Raw genomic sequence first — 19,627 nt, forward strand, 5'->3', positions numbered from 1 at the left:
CCTGACTTGCTCTCAAGTCACTGTGCCAAGCTGTTATCTCTAGCTAGCCCCACTTTACGGATGAGCAAACTAAGGCTCAGAGAAATCATCTGACTTTCGGAGGGGTCACACAGCGGGTCTGCGTGGGCGGTGGGCTGCACACGCAGGTCTCTCCAGTGCTCCCTCCCCTCCCCGATGCTGCCTCAGAAGACCGGTGCTCAAGAGAAAGACAACGGGAGACGCAAAGAAGGGAGGGAAGGAGAGGGACAGAAACAGAGACAGACACGAAGTAGCCAAGTCGGGAAAGAGGCTGAGCCACCCACCAGGGGGCGGCAGAGGCCGGGGTGGGGGCTTGCTGGGGAGGGGAGGACGGCACAGGGGAGGGGAGGGTGCGGTGACCCTCCCAGCCCCTCCCTTCCTCTCTCCTCCCCTCCGCCCCTCCCGCCCGGGCTCAGAGGGAGACAGGACAGCGAGCAGCAGCCGCGCCCAGTGCCCCCTGCCCAGCCTAGTCCAGCGGGGACCCCCATAGGACAAGACAGGACAAGGCAGGACGGACAGGACAGGACAGGTCCTTGCGTCTTCCCGCCTGCGACGCCCGGCTTGGTGGGTACCTCCTCCGCCCTCTCCATCCCACCCCCATTTCTCAATCTCCCCGCTCTCTTCCCAGCCTTTCTCACTCTCCTCTTTCCTCCAATGCCACCTTCCCTCCACCTTCTCTATCCCTTCTGGTCCCTTCCAGTGCCTTCAGCCCTTCTAGGCGCCCAGAGTCCTCCCTGGCCACCCCCAGGCTCCCCACACGTCCCCGCCGGGCACTGACCCTGCTCCAAGCGCCCCTCTTCTTAGGATCGCACAGGTAGGGCGGGAGGGGACCTTCGCTGCGCCTGGGCTCAACCCTCTCCCTTTACAGATGATGGAACCGTGGCACAGTTAAGTCATTTGATGAAGTTAAGGCAGCTAGGGACCGACTGACGCAGCACTCGAATCCAAGTCCTCAGGACTCCAAGTAGCCCCTTCATCATCTCCTCCTCCTCTTCTTCCTCCTTCTAGGCCCATTCCTCTGCCTAGCACCACACCTGTGGGAAGAGCCCGAACTCCGGAGTCAGAAGACCTGATTTAAATCTTCCTTCTGACACTGACTTTACTCCCTGTTAAACGAGAGGTTGGACCAGATGGGCACGGAGATCTCTTCCAGCTCCCAGGTCCCCTCTCTGTCCGGACTTCTCTCTCCTCCTCCTCCTCCTCCTCCTCCTCCTCCGGGTCGCCTTTAGGGCCCTCTTTTCCATCTAGGTCCACTTCCGCGAAGTTCCTTCTGTTTATCCATCCTCCGCTCTCTCCCTGGTTTCCCCTCCTTACCCAGGCAGCCCGTCAGCGTCCTCTCCTTTCTTCTGCCCCTCCCCCCTCAGGTAATTCCCCCCTCCCCCATCAGCTTCCACCCCTCTACCTTGCCTGGTTGCTCCTGGGCCAATCCCCCATCCCGATTGCTCTGAGTGAGTCTAGTCAGAGGAGGATCTTTGCAGTACAATTTACAGCCTTCTCTGTACCCTTCCCTCCTTCAAATAGCCTTCTGCCCTTATTTCTTCTGTCTTTCACAATATCCTTTCGCTCTCTTATGTCCCCTCTATCCACTCCTAGCCCCATTTGCTTCTCTGGGTAACCCCAGTGCAACCTCTCGTAGGATTTGGAACCGGACTAAACCTTAGAATAAGATCCACCCCCTGCCCCTTCACTGAACAAATGAGAAAGCAGAAGCCCAGTGAGGAGGGGAGAGGGAAGGGGAAACTGGGGGATAAATAGGGCAAGAGTCTGATAGAAAAGGACAAAAAGCTGGGAGAGAAGGGGGAAGAGAGAAGCAGGTGAAATGAGGAGAGGGTCTGTGGGAAATGCAGGGGTGGAGAGGCAAAAGGGGTGACTCAGGCAGAACCTGGTGGCAAGAAGGGAGGCCTGGGGGAGAAGCGGGCAGAGATTCTACACTCTGCATTGGATGAAGGCCTTGCTTTGCCTGATGGCTCCTTCCACCGATGAAATCTCAGGTCCAATCCCCCTCCAAACTCTAATCAGCGGAGAACCCTTGCAGTACTCTGTGACTTGCCTGTACCCTTCCCTGTCCCAGTGGCCCTCTATCAGAGGAATTACTACATCTGGGGCAAAAGCAAAGGACGGGCTGGGGTGCCGTGGAAGTCCAGAGGACAGCTCAGTGGGGGATGCAGCAACATCAGGAGAAAGGGCAACCCATTCCCTCTCGTCCCCCCCAAAAGAGTCAGGAGTGGAAGCGGGTCCAAGAAGAGGAGTCTGGTGGGTGATGGTCTGAGCAGGGTCCCATCACCCTGGTGGGAATAATAGGAAGCAGAATCCTCAGAGGAAGTATGACACCCCCCCCATTAGACTGTAAACTCCTTGAGAGAAAGCACTGCATTTTGCCTTTCTTTGAATCTCCTGCACTTAGCACAGTATCTGGAAGATGGCAGTTGCTTAATAAATACTTGGTGACCGACTGGTGCACTGAGGCAAAAGCCTCCTCACTCTATGCTAGCTATAGCTCTGCCTTTCATCGACTCTCTTCCTGACCCACTCCTCCTCCAGGTAGCCCTCCAGCTATCTGTTCCCTGTACCCCTTCTCTTCCTCCAGTCCACTCTCCATTACTCCATGCATCTTCTCCTTGGCCCTCTCCTCTTACTTTGGCCATCCATCCATCAATCCATCCATCCATTCATCCATATTCCTCCTATCCCTTCCCCCCAGACAGCCTTCTATCCATCCCCTGTCTCTCTGTCTCTGTCTCTGTCTCTCTCTGTCTGTCTCTGTCTTTCTGTCTCTGTCTCTGTGTCTCAGTTTCTCTGTCTGTCTCTGTTTTAATCTGTCTCTGTCTTTCTGTCTGTCTCTGTCTTTCTGTCTCTGGCTCTGTCTCTCTCTGTCTGTCTCTGTCTTTCTGTCTCTGTCTCTGTGTCTCTGTCTCTTTGTCTGTCTCTGTTTCAGTCTGTCTCTGTCTGTCTCTCTGTCTCTCTCTGTCTTTCTGTCTCTGTCTCTCTGTCTGTCTCTGTTTCAGTCTGTCTCTGTCTCTGCCTCTCTGTCTGTCTCTCTCTGTCTTTCTGTCTCTGACTCTGTCTCTGTGTCTCTGTCTCTTTCTCTCTGTCTCTGTTTCAGTCTGTCTCTGTCTCTGTCTCTCTCTCTCTCTCTGTCCTCCTCTCCCAGGAAGGCCTCCACGCACTCACTCACCCACTTTTCCTCTGACTCTCACTCACTTCTCTAGTCACAGATTTTTCAGCTTCTCAGAACTGTGAGGGTCCTCAGAGCCCATCGAGTCCAGCCTTCACATGAATGAAAAACCCCTTTGCAAAAAGAGAAACCTAGGAATAATGACCCATCCTACAGATTCTTATTCAGTTACAAAAGGAAGGCATTTTACCCACCTAGTCAAGAGAGCGAAGAACAGTTAGAACCAGAGAGTAATAGCCGGACAGTGATGTCCTCAAATCATTTCTTCCTGTGCCCCATCCAAAAATTTAACGAGATAACAGCAGTAATAATCATAACTTTATCAACAATAACGCAAACCTAGCTAGTGCTTTAGGGTTTGCAGGGCACTGGGTTCTTGAAAACCATGTGAGGCAAGAAGTGCCAATAATATTATCCCCATTTTTCTGATGAGCAAACTGATGACGTTGGGAGAAGTTAAGTGATTTTAGCCTTAGGCCTATTGAACTTCCACTTCCCTGGGGCTGTGTGTTCCCTCAGCTCTAATCACTATCTCTTTTTTTCCTGATATCCAGCCTGAATCGGCCTCTCCAGAGCTTTCCACCCAGAGCTTTGCCGTTTGGAGCCAAGGAGACACTCGGGCCCTCAGCCACAAGGCCGTCCAAGACATATTTCCCCTAAGTCTCCTCTTCTGACTGTTCTAAGCTCTTCCCATCATTACATGCAGGATGCGTGAGCTCCAGGCCCTTTGCCATCCTCACTACTCTCTCCTGGCCGCCCTCCAGCTTAGCTGGGGCACCCTCAGTGCTTCTGATGTGATCTGGCCAAGGCAGAGGACGTGGGCTCCATCCCCTCCCTCCTGCTCCTGGATGCTCTGGTCTTCTTAATGCAGACCAAAATCCTCTTAACTTTTTGATTCAGAGTGGAGGAACTGGCATCTTCTATTCATTAAATCAGGGACTCTTCTACTTATCAGTTTATTATCATAATAACAATAATAACAGCATTTATGTAGCACTTTAAGGTTTGCAATCACTTTATAAATATTATCTCATTTGATCCTAACAACAAACCTGGGAGGTAGGTGTGGAGGGAGCCCCATTTTGGGGGAAGTTAGGAGAGGGTGAGAGATTTGCTCAGATCACCCAGCTAGGAAGCGTGAGGCAGTATGTGAAACCAGGTCTAGCCTGGTTCTAAGGTGAGGGTTCCATCCACCACACCACCAAGCAGTCTGTAAATAAATGCATTCATCCTTCTGGTTCCATCTTCCTTCAGGCAGTCCTCCATCCGTCCATCTGTGGGCCAACCCTTGGATTTGTGGTTCCAGACGTTGTTCCTCCAGTGGGAGCTGACACCATGTTTAGCTGGCTGAAGCGCGGGGGTGGCGGGGCAGCCCGGGGCCAGCGGGCCGAGGCCATCCGCACGGTGACCACGGCGCTCAAGGAGCTGTACCGAGCCAAGCTGTTGCCTCTGGAAGAACATTACCGCTTCGGGTCTTTCCACTCGCCGGCCCTGGAGGATGCCGATTTCGAGGGCAAGCCCATGGTGCTTGTGGCCGGCCAGTACAGCACGGGCAAGACCAGCTTCATTCAGTACCTGCTGGAGCAGGAGGTTCCGGGCTCTCGAGTGGGGCCTGAGCCTACAACTGACTGCTTCGTGGCAGTCATGCATGGTGAGACTGAGGGCACCGTGCCTGGCAACGCCCTCGTCGTTGACCCGGACAAGCCCTTCCGCAAACTCAATCCCTTCGGGAATACCTTCCTCAACAGGTGCCCCCCTTTTTCTCCCCGCCTCCATCCTCACCCCACTTCTCCCCCATATTATTTCTTTTCCTGCCCCTCCCCCAAGACTTCCCTCGTCCTGTCCTCTGTCCACAAGTTCTCTCCAACTCTGTCTTTCCTCGGTTTCTCTCACAGATCCTCTCCCTGCTTGCCCCTTCCTCCTCCCAAATTCTTTCCCCCCCTTCCTGATTCCATCCTTTCTCTGCTTTCGCTCCTCCTCATTCCCCTCCACATTTCCCCTTCTCTCTCTGACGTCCTTTCTTCTCCCTCTCAGTTCTGTCCTATCCCACTGATTCTCCCTCCGTGGAGGGAGATCCTTCCTTTTCTCTGCCTGACTCCCTCCCCCTGACCCCGGACTGGCCCCTGTTCTTCTCCCCAGGTTCATGTGCGCTCACCTCCCCAACCAAGTCCTGGAGCGCATTAGCATCATTGACACCCCGGGCATCCTTTCTGGGGCAAAGCAGAGGGTGAGCCGAGGTGAGACCCTGAGGGGGAGGTGGGCATGGATTTGTGGTTGGGTGAAATGGGCTGGTGAGGGGAGAACTGGGAGCCCAGAGACCTGGGTCTGGGGAGAGGGGAAGGACCCAGGCCCAGACACAGCCCCTAGAGGGAGGCTGAGCCCTGGACCCCTGGAGTGTCCTTCAAGTGGAGCCACGCTAAGAGCCCAGATCCCCAGGTTCTCAGGGAGTCGCTGTTGCCCTGGGGCACATTGGGAGTCTAGGACTGGTCTCCTAGCGGCTCAGGGCAGAGTGAGTTGGAGGAGGACGGACAGGCAGGCAGGAACTGGGAGCAGCGCAGGGGAGGATGGGATGCCGTGTTGGGGCATGTTGATGCTGGGGCGGGTGGGGGGGGGCTGAACACGTGTGAGGAATCAGGGCCCAGCTAGCGTGTCCAGGCCTAGGCAGAGAAGGCAAGAAAGACAGCCAGTGGGGGGTGGGGAGACAAGGACAGACAGACAGACAGACAGAGACATAGAAGAGGGAGAGATAGACACAGAAAGAAAGGAGAAGGCAACAGAGAGAATGACATTAGAACAGGGACAGAAAGAGAACAAGAAACAACCCAGAGAGAGAAAAGAGTGAGAGACACAGAGATGGAGAGCTATGGAAAGACTGGAAGAGGCTGAGGGAGAGCTGAGAGAGACAGAGGGAAAACAAGAGAGGGGGAGAAAGGAGAGAGAGAGAAAGGGGAAGAGAGGAGAGAGAGAGAGAAGAGGGAGAGAGAGAGAAGAGAGGGAGGGAGAGAGAGAGGAGAGAGATGAAGAGAGAGATGGAGAGGGGGAGAGGGAGAGAGAAAAAAAAGAGAGAGAGGAGAGAGAGAGAGAGAGAGAGAGGGAGGAGAGAGAAATGAGAGAGAGAGAGAGGGAGGGAGGAGAGAGAAAGAGAGGGAGAGAGAGAAATGAGAGAGAGAGAGAGAGAGAGAAAGAGGGAGGGAGAGAGGGAGAGGAGGGGGGGAGCCAGAGCAGAGCAGAGGCTGGTGGGAGGTTGGGCCGGGGAAGGGGGGGAGGTGAGGTCGGTTCCCTCTGGGGCCCAGATGTGGGGGGTGGGGCTCCCCTCTCCTTCTGCTGGGCGGGACAGACTTGGGTCCTGGGTGGGGGCCAGGCCCTTGGTGGAATTTATAAACAGCTGGGGGGGGGATGAATTCCTGCAAAGGCCTCTCAGACCATAAGAGGAGTCAGGCCCGGGCTGAGCCAGGGCAGGCGGGGCTGGAATGTGGGAACATCCATGGGCCAGCCCCTCTTTCCTTCACCCCAGGCGGCCGGGTCTCCCCCAGTGCTCTAATTTCTTCATCAGGGCTCCCTATCACCACGTTCTCCTTAGGTCTCTATCAGACCTTATCAGACTGAATCTGAACCTTGAAGAGAAGCAGGGTGGGTAGACCCACCACAGCTGCATAGCAGGGTGGTCTAGATACCTGGGTTCCCCTGTCCCTGTTCCTCTGCACGTTCTGAGATCTTGGGCCTGGCAGGGGCTGGCTAGAGGGAGAAGAGGGAGCATAGGTGTCTGGGGCAGAGGGAACAGAGGAGGGACATATATTTTCTGGCTGTTGGCCTAAAGATGGGAGGGGGGTGCTGAGGGCAAGGGAGGGTTAATGTGTCCCTGGCCCTGAGCCCGGGCTGTCCCAAGAGGGAGGGAGGCAAAGGCTGGAGGCATCTGGAGAAGAGATTGGGAAGAGCTTGCCAGGTGGGGGTGAAGAGGGAAGGAATTCCTGCTGTATCCTCCCCCCAACATCCACCGGGGTTTGGGATCAGGTGGGCCCTGAGGGGGAGAACATAAGAGGATCAGAAAAGGTGCAGGGGCCGCCAGGGCTGCCTGTGTGTGTCTGTCTGGGTGGGGCTGGTGTCCCTGGGTGTTTGTGTGTCTGACTCGGTGTGTCTGCCCAGCGGGTCTCGGTCTCCCTCATTCCTGGGGCAGCCAGTGGTACGGCCTGACTCAGTCCTCAGTGTTCCCTCATACCTTCCTTTCCTCCCTCTGAGGCACATTTTCCAGGACTCTGTGTGTTATTGTGCTGGGGGGAGTGTTGGGGGAGGAAGGGCTGGGGAAAAGTGGGGGTGGGTCCTTGATGACTTGATCCCTTCCTCCTCCCCAGAACAAAGGCTTCCAGATACTGTCCCCTCCCGTACTCACACCCTAGGCCTGGGAAGGAGTGGGGGGAGGCCTCCCTGGAGCAAGGGGCAAGCTGGGCTGGGCACCAATGGGCAGGACCCATCCAGGCATTTTCTGTGCACCAGGACAGGCCCTCCTGAAGTCTGCCTGGTCTCCCTCCACCGGGCTTCTGTGTCCGGGGATTGTGTATTGAAAATGAGAACAGAGAAGGTGGGGGGGGGGGGTTGATGAAACCTTCCAAACTCTGCCTGCAGAAGGAAACATTAACAGGCAGAGTGAACAATAACAATGGACATTCCTGCCCTAAAGCTCTGACCGGCTCCTCAGGGGAGGGGACAGGAGGCGCTAAGACTGGGGGGGGGGGGTGGAATGGTGGATATTCCCACAATCCCTTTAGGCCTTCTGGGGTCAGCCTGGGAGGTCAGGGCTAGAGATGCTTCTCCAATCCAGGAGGGCTCCCTGAAGGTGGTGGTGGCAGAGGCAGCCAGAGCGCCGCAAACCCTTGTCTCCTCCCAGGCTATGACTTCCCCGCTGTCCTGCGCTGGTTTGCTGAGCGAGTGGACCTGATCATCCTTCTGTTTGATGCCCACAAGCTGGAGATCTCCGATGAGTTTTCTGAGGCCATCGGGGCCCTGCGAGGCCACGAGGACAAGATCCGTGTGGTCCTCAACAAGGCGGACCTGGTGGAGACGCAGCAGCTGATGCGCGTGTACGGGGCGCTCATGTGGGCGCTGGGCCGCGTGGTGGGTGCCCCCGAGGTCCTGCGGGTCTACATCGGCAGCTTCTGGGCCCAGCCGTTGCTCGTGCCTGACAACCGGCGCCTTTTCGAGCTGGAGGAGCAGGACCTTTTCAGGGACATCCAGGCCCTGCCTCGCCACGCTGCTCTGCGTCGGCTCAATGACCTGGTCAAGCGGGCCCGCCTTGTCAGGGTGAGCCCTGGGTCCTCACTATGGGAGTCAGGGGGTGCAGAAAGGAGAGCCCCGAGGGCTGCCTGGAGGAGGAGAGTCCTAAGGGGTGAAGTCGGGGGGTGCAGAGAGGAGAGTCCTGGAGCTGCCTGAAGGAGGAGAGTCCTAAGGGGTGGAGTCAGGAGGGCTAGGAGGGAGAGCCTGGAGGACCGCCTGGAGGAGGAGAGTCCTGAGGGAGTGGAGTCAGGGGGTGCAGAGAGGAGAGCCCTGGAGAAGGGGAGTCAGGGGGTGCAGAAAGGAGAGCCCTGAGGGCTGCCTGGAGGAGAGTCCTGAGGGAGGAGAGTCAGGGGGTGCAGAGAGGAAAGCCCCAAGGGCTGTCTGGAGGAGGAGGGTCCTAAGGGGTGGAGTCAGGAGGGCTAGGAGGGAGAGCCTGAAGGGATGCCTGGAGGAGGAGAATCCTGAGGGAGGAGAGTCAGGGGGTGCAGAGAGGAGAACTAAGAGAGCTTCCAGGAGGAGAGTCCTGGGGAAGGGGAGTCAGGGGGTGCAGAGAGGAGAGCCCCAAGGGCTGCCTGGAGGAGGGAGTGATGGAGATCAAAGAGCAAGAGGAGCCAATAGATATTCTGTTCCGTCAGTGTGCAGGAGGGCTCCCTCCTCCCCCACCCCCGAGTCCTGTCCAGATGGATGCATAGACTGAGTTCAGAAGAGCTTTAGGCTTAGGTCAGACTGCCCTCTGTGTGCCTCTCGGCTTCTGCCTCGTAGGGTGGAGGTAGCTGGTAGCTGGAGGCGTCCTGGACACTTGGGTCTCCCCCCTCTCAGGAGGCGGCTCCGGAAACCCCGGAGTCCGGGCGCCAGCTCCCCCTCCCCCCTTATCTCTTCCCGGCACCTTTCCCTCCTTCCTGCCTGTGAAAGCCATCAGTCCCCCTCTCCCTCCTGCTCATCAACTCCCTGCCAGATTTCTCTGCCTTTCCCCCATCACAGGAGATGGCTCTCTTGATTTTATTCCCCTGCTCCCCACTGCCCCCAAAATCCTGTCTCCCCACCTCGCTGCCCTCCCTACAGCCATGGTCCCCCCCTCCCCGCCTCAGGGAAGGTCTCCACACCCAGGCAGGCACCCTGTCCCTCCCTGCAGTATGGAGGGACCCTGGAGGATTGTCACTGGATCCTGGGGGCAGAAGGAGAAGGTGAGGAAGTTCATCTCCTTATCTCGGTGAGGAGATGTTGAGACAGAGACTGAGACAGAAAGGGTGGAAGGAGCCTGAATTTGGAGTCTGTTCAGGTCCCAGCTCTACCTTTGGCTGCTCCCTTCCCCTCCACGAGCCTCAGTTTCTCTACCTGTAAAATGAATGTGCTGCACCAGATGATATAGATAAGGTCCCGTCTGGCTCTAAATCCAGTGATCAGCTAAGGTAATGTTCTTAATAAGTTCTTCATAGGACGCTTCATAGGACAGCTAGGTGGCACGGGATTCAGGAAGACCCAAGTTCAAATCCACCCTCAGACACTAGCTGTGTGACCCTGGGCAAGTCACTTCATCCTGTTTGCCTCAGTTTCTTCATCTGTAAAATGAGCTGGAGAAAGAAATGGCAAACCACCCCAGGATCTTTGCCAAGAAAACCCCAAATGGGGTCACAGAGAGTCAGACATGACTGAAAGGACCAAACAACAAAAAAGTTTTTTGTAAATCTTCATGTGTTCTCATACTATGAATATTCTACATTAGTTCAAATGATGTCCCTGTAAGATATTTATTGAAAGATATGTTGTTTATGATTATAAATAATGATATTGTTATTATACATTATGGGAGGAGCAGTGTGACATCATGAAGAGAACTGGCTTAGAAGCCAGAAGATCTCAGTGGAAATTCTGCCTCTGATACACCCCGGCTGGTGGCTGGGTGGCCCTGGTGACCCTGGGTGGCACCACTCTCTGAGACCATGAGTTTCACCAAATGTGGTGCCCTGAGAATTCCGTCTATCGCTGAAATCCCAGGTCCAGTCGCTATGCTCTTATTATTAAGATCCTACCTATGACTTTGTTGGTGTGGGGAGCTCCCAGGTGAGGAAAGTCCATCTGCCGATTCAGGCGTGGGTCCTTTCTCTGCAATTGATGGTCCTAGAGAGTTTCCCGGAGCCCTGAGTGGTGAAATGATTTGCCTGGGTCACACAGACAGTGTCATCCTGATAGCACAGCCAGCTCTCAGGTGCACTACACCTCTGCATACCTGACACCGTTATTATCATCTTACAGAGATGGAGCCAGAGACACAAAGCCCTGCCCCTTTTTTTCCTGGAGATGGGAAGGAGGCTGCTCCCTTCCCATCCTGCTCCACGGCCCCACCCTCTGCTCTGGACCAGCCTCAATGAGGGGTGGACTCTGAAAGAGAGCAGTACTTATTAAGCTCCTGTTGTGTACGAAAGTGATTTCATTCGATTTCCCGGGGCTGGCGCGGGAGTGGGGTCTGGGTGGGTGAGCCTACTGCCTGCTTACCCCCAGGTGCACGCCTACATCATCAGCTACCTGAAGAAGGAGATGCCTTCGGTGTTTGGGAAGGAGAATAAGAAGAAACAGCTCATTACGAACCTGCCTGTCATCTTCGCCAAGATCCAGCTGGAGCATCACATCTCCCCGGGAGACTTCCCCGACTGTGAGAAGATGCAGGTCAGTGGGGCAAAGAGATGGATGCAAGACTTGACCTTGGGAGGGAGGATGGGGGAGTCCAGGAGGACTTCTCGGAGGAGGAGGAAGAGTGACCTGGGGGAGCTTCCTGTAGGAGGAGGCAGGGCGATGTCGGGGGCACTGGCTGGAGGAGGAATGGTGAGGTGGCTTGGTGATCCCTGAATTACAAAATGTGAGAGTTGGACAGGATCTCCATGACCATCCAGTCCAACCCATACACCAAAGGAACACCCAGGATAACTTACTTGACGGGAGGTTATCCAGCCTCTGCAGACCTCGGAGGAGGGAGAACCTCTTCCTCTAGGGGTAGCATATGCCCCTTTGGGGCAGCTCTTGTTGTTAGAAAGCCTTTTCTGATATCGAGACTCATCTGGCTTCTATTGTTGCTGGTTCCACCCTCTGGAGCCGAGCCAAACCAAACAAGCCGAATCCCTCCCCCGCACAACAGCCATCAAAGCCTTGTAGACATCTCTCCTGTTTTCCCTGAGTCTGTCTTGTCTTCAGACGAAACACCCGTAGTGCCTTCAGCTGAGCCTACCATGTTGTGGACTCAAGGTCCTTTGCCATATCGGTTGCCCACTCCTTGACACTTTCCAGCTTGTCAATATCTGTCTTAAGACATGGTGCCCAGGACTCTAGGTGAGGTCTGAGAACCATCACCTCCCTATTCCTGGAGGCTCTGCCCCATTACTGCCGCCTGGATTTGCGTTCCCTTGTGTTCACATTTGGCTGCCATGTCACGTGACTGACTTGTACCGAGCTTGTGGGCCACTAAAACTCCCAGATTCTTTTCAGGACAACTGCTGTCTTTCCACGCCTCCCTGATCTTAAGCTTGTGAAATTGATTTCTATTATCCAAGTACAACACTCATCTCCTTGTTGACTTTCATCTTATCAGGTTCAGCCCTGTCCTCTTGTGACCCTTCAAGATCCCGTTGGATCATAACTGTTAGCCAGCGTATTAGCTCTCCTTTTCAGCTTGCAGTCATCTTCATAGTTGATGAGCTCGACCTCTATCCCTTTAGGTCATTGATAAAAATGTTAGATGTCATAGGGTCAAGTACCAATCCCTGGAACACTCCACTGGAAACCTCCAGATGCATTGACATGGAACCATTAACAACTTCCTTCAATCTGGCCAGTCAGCCCTTTCCTACACTATCCATATTATTTTCTAAGCCATATCTTCTCTGCAAGAATGGCGTGAGATCCTTTCTCAAAAGCTTTGCTAAAATCCAGATAAACTGCAGCTACAGCATTCCCCTCATCTCCTAGTTTAGTCATCCTGTCAAAAAGAAAATAGCATTAGTGCATCTGTCCATAATGAAGCCATGTTGCTTCTTGGTGATCACGGCTTTGCTTCTTGGACATTTGCCCACTATCTCTTTAGTTTTTTTTCCTTAATAGTATTTTTTCAATTACATGTAAAGATAGTTTTCAACGTTCATTTTTTTGATGATAATCATTTTTTATTTTATTTTTAAAAATTTTTTATTTTTAGTTTTCAACATTCACTTTTCTAAGATTTTGAGTTCTAAATTTTCCCCCCTTCCCAAGACAGCAAGCAATCTGATATAGGTTATACATGTACAATCATATTAAACATACTTCCACATTAGTCATGTTGTGAAAGAAGAATCCAAACAAAAGGGAAAAACCACGAGAAAGAAAAAACAAAAAACAAAAAAAGTGAAAACAGTCTGCTTCCATCTGCATTCAGACTCCATAGTTCTTTCTTTAGATGTGGTTAGCGTTTTCCAACAAGACTCTTTTGGAATTTGTCTTGGATCATTGTATTGCTGAGAAGAGCTGTCTGTCACAGTTGATCATCACACAATGTTGTTGTTACTGTGTACAATGTTCTCCTGGTTCTGCTCACTTCACTCTGCATCAGTTCATATAAGTCTTTCCAGGTTTTTCTGAAATCTGCCTGTTCTTCATTTCTTATAGCACAATAATATTCCATTACATTCATATACCACAACTTGTTCAGTCATTCCCCAATTGATGGGCATCCCCTCAGTTTCCAATTCTTTACCGACACAAAAAGAGCTGCTATAAATGTTTTTGTACGTGTGAGTCCTTTTCCCATTTGTATGATCTTTTTGGGATACAGACCTTGAAGTGCTATGGCTGGATCAAAGGGTGTGCACAGTTTTATAGCCCTTTGGACATAGTTACAAATTACTCTCCAAAATCAGTTCACAACTCCACCAACAATGCATTAGTGTTCCAATTTTCCCCACATCTTCTCCAATGTTTATCATTTTCCTTTTCTGTCACATTAGCCAATCTGATAGGTGTAAGGTGGTAGCTCAGAGTAGTTTTAATTTGCTTTTCTCTAATCAATAGTGACTTAGAGCATTTTTTCTTTTGATTATAGATAGCTTTAATTTCTTCCTCTGAAAACTGCCTATTCATATCCTTTGACCGTTTATGAATTTTGGTAATCCACCATTTCGTTGGAGATCTCTTTAAGAATTTTCACAGGATTCCATAGCAAACTCACTAGCCTTGTCTCTTCCCTTTTCTGAAAACTGCTTCGCTCTTCTCTGGTCTTTTAGTACATCTTCTTTTTCAGATGCAGTCCTTCAAGTGTCCCCAAGGGGCTCAGCTATCCCAGATGCCAGGTCCTTCAGGACCCGAGGAAGGAGTTCATCTGGGCCAAGGGATTTGAATTCATCAAGCGAGGGACTCTCTTCCTAACTCATTAATGATCTTGAGTATCAATGCCTTCTTAGTCATTTTTGGTTCTATCATTTCCAGTGTGAAAGTCACTGTTTTTGCAGAGGAAACAGGAGAAAGTTAAGAGAGGAGTCACTCTGCTTTTTCTCTGTTTTTGGTTGTCATCATCCCATCCATCCAAGCAAACCCTCTGTCGCTTCTTTTTCTCCCAATATAACAAAAACAAATCAACTCCAAACCCCAATCCTGACCCTTTTCTGTCGTCCTTCCCTTCTCTCACCTCCTGAGCTTTCTCGTTCCTCACCATATTTTTACAGGATCACGCTGTGCCCCTGTATTTCCTTCTATTCCTTGGCTTTGCTTCCATTTTCTTTGTGTTTCTTTCCAAATCTAAGTTAATCGGAAACTTCCTGCGCATCCCCACTGGTCATTTCAGGCAATTCCCATGTTTCCTCCCTGATGGATTTATTCTCCCTTTGTGGCTTCAGAATGCCATCCTTGAGCCATCTCCCATCTCTCTTGGGTGGTCTTTCCCTGACGCATTTCAGCTCATGGGATCTCACCTGTCTTTCCTCTGAACCCTTTGGAATCCGCTTTCCCCTCAACTGAGGGCGCATGTCAGACTATTTCCTCTTCTCTATCACAAACTCTAGGAGGGAGTGGTCACTTCCCCCCAGAGGTCCCTTCATTTCCACTCCTGCAGCGGTTCCTCCTTGTTAGGGAGAATTGGATCCAGAATAGAATTTCCCCTTGTTGGGTGCTCCGCCTTTTGAAAGCTGAAATAATCATTAAAGGCAATTCAATAAGTTATTTAGTTGTCCTGTTTTTGGTGAAGGAAGAGAGGGAGAAACAGTCTATGTCCCGGGCTCCTCATCTATTTCCTCTTGCTGTCCCTGTGGTCTGTAGTCCACCCTAATGATGAAATCACTGCTATTTCTGCCTCCTCTGACCTTCACCCGGATACTTTCCTTTGTGTTTCCCCAGCCTGTCTTCTGGGTCCTGGATCCCCTCACATAACTATACTTCCTTAATACACAATTGTATGGCACCGTTTGTATTTCCTGTTCCTTTGGAATGAGGTATCCCCATACAGAGCCGTGGCTTAGTTGTGGGTTCTCCCTCCAAGTCTTGGTGATACTTACCCAGGGCATCCAATTTTCTTCCTTGGGGAGGAATTTCTACGTCATCTAGCTTGTTACCTAAACTTTGGGCATTTGTGGAATAGACGTGTGAGTCTGCTGGTTATACTTCTGGGTCTTTTCTTGGGTTTTGTACTTAGAGAATTTCTGGGTACCTCAGACACTCTTCTTTCTTCTTTATAGCTCTCTCTATTATATCTATGTTGGGGAAATATCCACCGGCCGTCTTTTCCCTCCCTGTTCTTTCTCATTTAAAGATCAGTGAAGGAAGCCTGGAGGAGGAGGAGCTGGGTGTCAGGGAAGGCAACTATGGGAATTTTCATAGGAATGTGGGACGCAGTTTGGGATGGGTGCAGTGACACCCTCTCCAGGTTGGAGGCTTCTTGGATTGGGGCCAACCTCTGTATGTATTAGAGGGGGTTGTAAGTGTTGGGGGAAGGCACAGAAGCCAGAGTCCAAGGGGACAGTATCTGGAGACAGGGACACAGCCCAGGGTCCAAGGCCAGGGGACGGTCTGGTGGGCCCAGCCAGGTGCTTCCTCCACCAATCTCTGCTCTCCTTTGTTCTTCCTCTTCCTCTCCCCCGCCCCTCACCTTTCCTTTGTCTCTTCCTTCCCTCCTCCCATCCCTCTCCCATCTTTCCTCAGTCTTCCCCGATCCCTCTTCACCTGCCCCCATTCTTCCTCAGTGAAATCTCTCCTCCTTCCTTTTGCTTCTCCCTTTGCCCTTCCCCATTCCTCTCCTATTCTATCTCCATTTTTTATTAATTTATTTTGATTTATCAACAATCCCTTCCATAAGCTTTTGAGTTTTCAATTTTTCTCCCCCTCCCTCCCCACCTCCCTCCCCAAGATGGCGCACAATCTGATATAGGCTCTACATATACATTCCTATTAAACATGTTTTCACATTAGTCATGATGTAAGGTGCGTCTCCATTCTTTCCCAGTCCTCTGCTGTCTCTCTGCTGTCCATCTTTCCTTAATCCTCCCCTGTCCTTCATCCCTGCCTTACCCTAGGTCTCCTCATCCCTTCTCCCTTCCCTCCTCCGCCTTTGCTGTGCCCTTCTTTTGCCTCCCCTGTCTTTCCTCTGTCCCACCTCTCCCTCCCCTGCCCATGGGACTCTGATTCTCTCTGACCCTCCTGGTTTCTCTGGGCAGGAACTCCTCATGGTTCACGATTTCACCAAGTTCCACTCTCTGAAACCAAAACTGTTGGAGGCCTTAGATGAAATGCTGACCCAGGACATCGCCAAGCTGATGCCCCTGCTGCGCCAGGAAGAGCTGGAGAGCCCTGAGGTGGGCGTGCAGGGGGGAGCCTTCGAGGGCACCCACATGGGTCCCTTCGTGGAGCTGGGTCCCGGAGAGGCCTTGGGCGAAGGGGGGGAAGATGGGGATGATGAAGCAGAGTGGGTAGTGACCAAAGACAAATCCAAATACGACGAAATCTTCTATAACCTGGCTCCGGCTGACGGCAAGCTCAGCGGCCCCAAGGCCAAGACGTGGATGGTGGGCACCAAACTGCCCAACTCGGTCCTGGGCCGCATCTGGAAGCTGAGCGACGTGGACCGCGACGGCATGCTGGATGATGAGGAGTTTGCCTTGGCCAGTCACCTCATCGAGGCCAAACTAGAGGGCCACGGGCTGCCTGCTGACCTGCCCCGGCACCTGGTGCCGCCCTCCAAACGCCGTCAGAAGGGCTCTGCCGAGTGAGGGGCCTGCCCCTGGCTCTGTCGCCCCTGCACCAAACTTGTCCTCTCAGAGCCCACTTTTAGCTTGTGTACCCCATAGCTCTGTTCTCCTCTGAATCTCTGACTGGTGTCCCTATGTCTGGACCTTTCTGAGCTCCCATCTCTGTCTTCTCTGAATCTCCAACTTTACCATCTCTTGAGTTCCCATCTTGTTTCGTTCTCTGAGCCATCTCTGTATTCTGTGAATCCCCATGACTAGCCTGTCCCCCTCTGAACCCCCAAACTCTGAACTCTCATCTCTCTGAGCCCCCAACTCCGTCCCACTCTGAGCCTTATCTCTACCTCTCTCACATCCCTAACTTCCTTCTCATTTCTGTCTCACTCTGATCCCCTTTGATTTTTCTCCAAACTTCTGATCTGTGTTAACATCTTTGCCCTTCCTTGCATCTCTAAGATCTCTCTCTTAACTGGCCTCCCTGTCTGTCCCACTAAATCTCCAGCTCTGCCTCATCTCCTGCCCTGTACCTCCATTCTCTACCTGAACCCCTTCAGCCCTTTTCTCTCTGAACTCCCAGTATGCTTCCCCATCTTTCTTCCTCTCTGCGCCCCCATCTTGGTCCCCTTGTGACTGCTGGTTTCTCCCTTGGAAGCTCTTTTCTCCATGTCCGAGCCCCCAAATCTTCCCTACTCTGAGACCCAATTTTTGTCCCACTCAGAGACTCCCATCTTTCTCCCACTTCCTAACCAGCCTCCCACTAGTTGGACACTGTTCCTGGCCCTTCATATCGCTCACTCTCCCTCATCAAACAGACTCTACCTTGCTCACAGCTACCCCAAATGTGAATTATTTTGCTTTTCCTCCTGCCTCACCCTGGGGAAGTCCCTTCATACAGCCCTTATAAAGGCCCAAGGGACCTGCTTATATTTTAGCTCTATGGACTAAAATACATCCTCTCCTCTCTTCCACCTCCACCGGAATCCCCAGCCTGTGATGGGTCTTTGGATTTAATAGGAAGTTGGGGGTTGAAGAGAGGATTCCCTTCCACATATTCCATCCCCAACACACAGATAAATACCTCCCCTCCCAACACACATACTCACACACACATACACATCTGGTTGTTCAGTAGACATAGTATAAGGACCAGTACAATGTGAGAGGACTGAGGCAGAGGTTTTAAGTATACGTGGCACTGTGGACACATTAAGTAGATGCAAGTGACTGATCCCTTGGTCGCACGACCAGTAGAAGGAATGCTTCTAGCCCCCAGCTTGGTGACTGCCCCATGAGTCCATGGAGAAGGTGCAGGGACCATTGAGGGCTCCAAGGAGGACCTCGATGTACAGAATCAGTCCCAGACCTTCCCTCCTCTCCGTCTATTCCTCTTAGGTGACCAACACAGGTCAGTGATTTCAGGGGCAAGAGCGAGGGCAGACCGGGAGAGATATGATTGCCCCAAAGCTAAGCCGGGGGAGAGTGATTTAGAGATGAAAGAGAATGAAGTTTCTTTCAGAGTTCTGGTCTTTGGTCCAGCGCCTCCGAGGTGGCTGGTCTGGACACTGCGCAGGGACTGGTTGGAGTGGGGTTGGGGTGGTCAGGTTCCCAGCTGGAGCTGGCCAGCCTGGCTGTGGAGAGTTGGGGACCCAGGAATCTGCCTCCTTCCCTTCTGTATTTAAATACTTTACCTGGGTCCTCCTAGACCATCTGACTTGTCAGTCATCCAGCCTCTTTGTTTTACAGATGAGAAAGCAGGCTGAGAGAGTTAAGTGAAGGTGCCCAGGGTTGCAACGCTAGAAAGTGTGTGAGGCAGGATTTGAATCCAGGCCTTCTTGACCTGAAATCCAATACCCTTTTTGTCCGCTGCCACTCCTAGAGCAGGGCCCAGGGTCTATAGAGATTAATCACCTGGTGTGTCACCTAGGAAGGGCAGGGACCGAGGTCCAGCTACCTCTCCCCTCCTAGGGAACCCTGAGATAGGAGTGGGGGAGGTATGCAGTCCTTCCACCAAAATCCCACTCACACCTGATCAGTCAAAGTGGGACACCTCACCGTTATACCTGCATACAGACACACACACACAGACAGACACACACACACAGACAGACACACACACACACACACACACACACACACACACACACATGCTTAGAGATCCCCAGTGGACATTCTGTTTCTTACCTAGGCTTCTGGGGTATGTGTGGCAAGGCTGACCCCTGAAGTGAAGCCTAGCCCCCAGGGGGGTTGGGTGGATGAGGGGTAGGGAGTTTGTATACCCCCATGGGTAGTATTCCCATGTTTCTGGCCCAAGGCTACCCTGCTAAGGGAAGGGTGATTTCTTGGTTTCTTTGCTGGGCGTCAGAACAGAGATGAGCAAGAGAGAGAGGGGTAGTTGTCCAGCCTGCTGCCATGGCCCTGACATCAGCCTGGGAGAGAGGATGGTTCCCTGGCCCACCCCTCTGGCCATGAGACCTCCTGGGGAGTTCCCTAGCCTCTGTGACATGTAAGAGGAGAGTGTGAGGTTCAATAATAAAAATGCTTCTCACAGTGTGGCGGGCTTGGCCCTCCCTGTGTGGGGGAGGGGGTGCCAGGGGCGCTGGTGACTCAGAGGGGCCGCCTGGCCCTAATGACTCAGGCCTGGGCGTACTGCCAGCTGGGACATATTTTCCAAAGAAAAGTTAACATTCTCTTCCCGCCCTCCACCCTCCTGTGGGACCCTCTGGCTCCACCCCAGCCCAGCCCCTTTCCCCTCCCTGGGCCTGGGAACAGAGCCTGGTGGGGAGTAGGGTCATGGGCCACCTGGCCTCAGCCCAGCTTCTGGTAAGGGGGCAAAGCTGCTGTGTGTATATATGTGTGTGTACTGTGTATGGAAGAGCACATGTGTCCCAGGCTGGCCAGGACCTGACCAAGGACTTAATTTTTCACACAAAACACGCATGTGTAATATGTAGTGAATTGAGTTGGAGCTCGCGCG

The 19,627-nt window shown here is 52.6% G+C and overlaps 1 protein-coding gene across 2 annotated transcripts; it reads left to right on the forward strand.

Annotated features, from left to right (window-relative positions):
- Positions 1-423: 423 nt before the first annotated feature.
- On the forward strand, positions 424-19,203 carry EHD2 (EH domain containing 2). Of its 2 annotated transcripts, none has more exons than XM_027845964.1 (6): positions 424-582; positions 4,448-4,941; positions 5,333-5,430; positions 8,076-8,488; positions 10,961-11,125; positions 16,126-19,203. In XM_027845964.1, exons 2-6 carry the CDS (start codon positions 4,529-4,531, stop codon positions 16,675-16,677), a joined length of 1,641 nt encoding a protein of 546 aa, XP_027701765.1. In that variant the 5' UTR covers positions 424-582; positions 4,448-4,528; the 3' UTR covers positions 16,678-19,203. The 2 variants fall into 2 exon arrangements, with proteins under 2 accessions (XP_027701765.1, XP_027701766.1); XM_027845965.1 differs by having other exon boundaries at positions 4,452-4,941.
- The last annotated feature ends 424 nt before the right edge of the window (positions 19,204-19,627 follow it).

The sequence above is a fragment of the Vombatus ursinus genome, unplaced genomic scaffold (assembly GCF_900497805.2).
Source record: "Vombatus ursinus unplaced genomic scaffold, bare-nosed wombat genome assembly UNPS02015030.1, whole genome shotgun sequence".
Taxonomy (NCBI): domain Eukaryota; kingdom Metazoa; phylum Chordata; class Mammalia; order Diprotodontia; family Vombatidae; genus Vombatus; species Vombatus ursinus.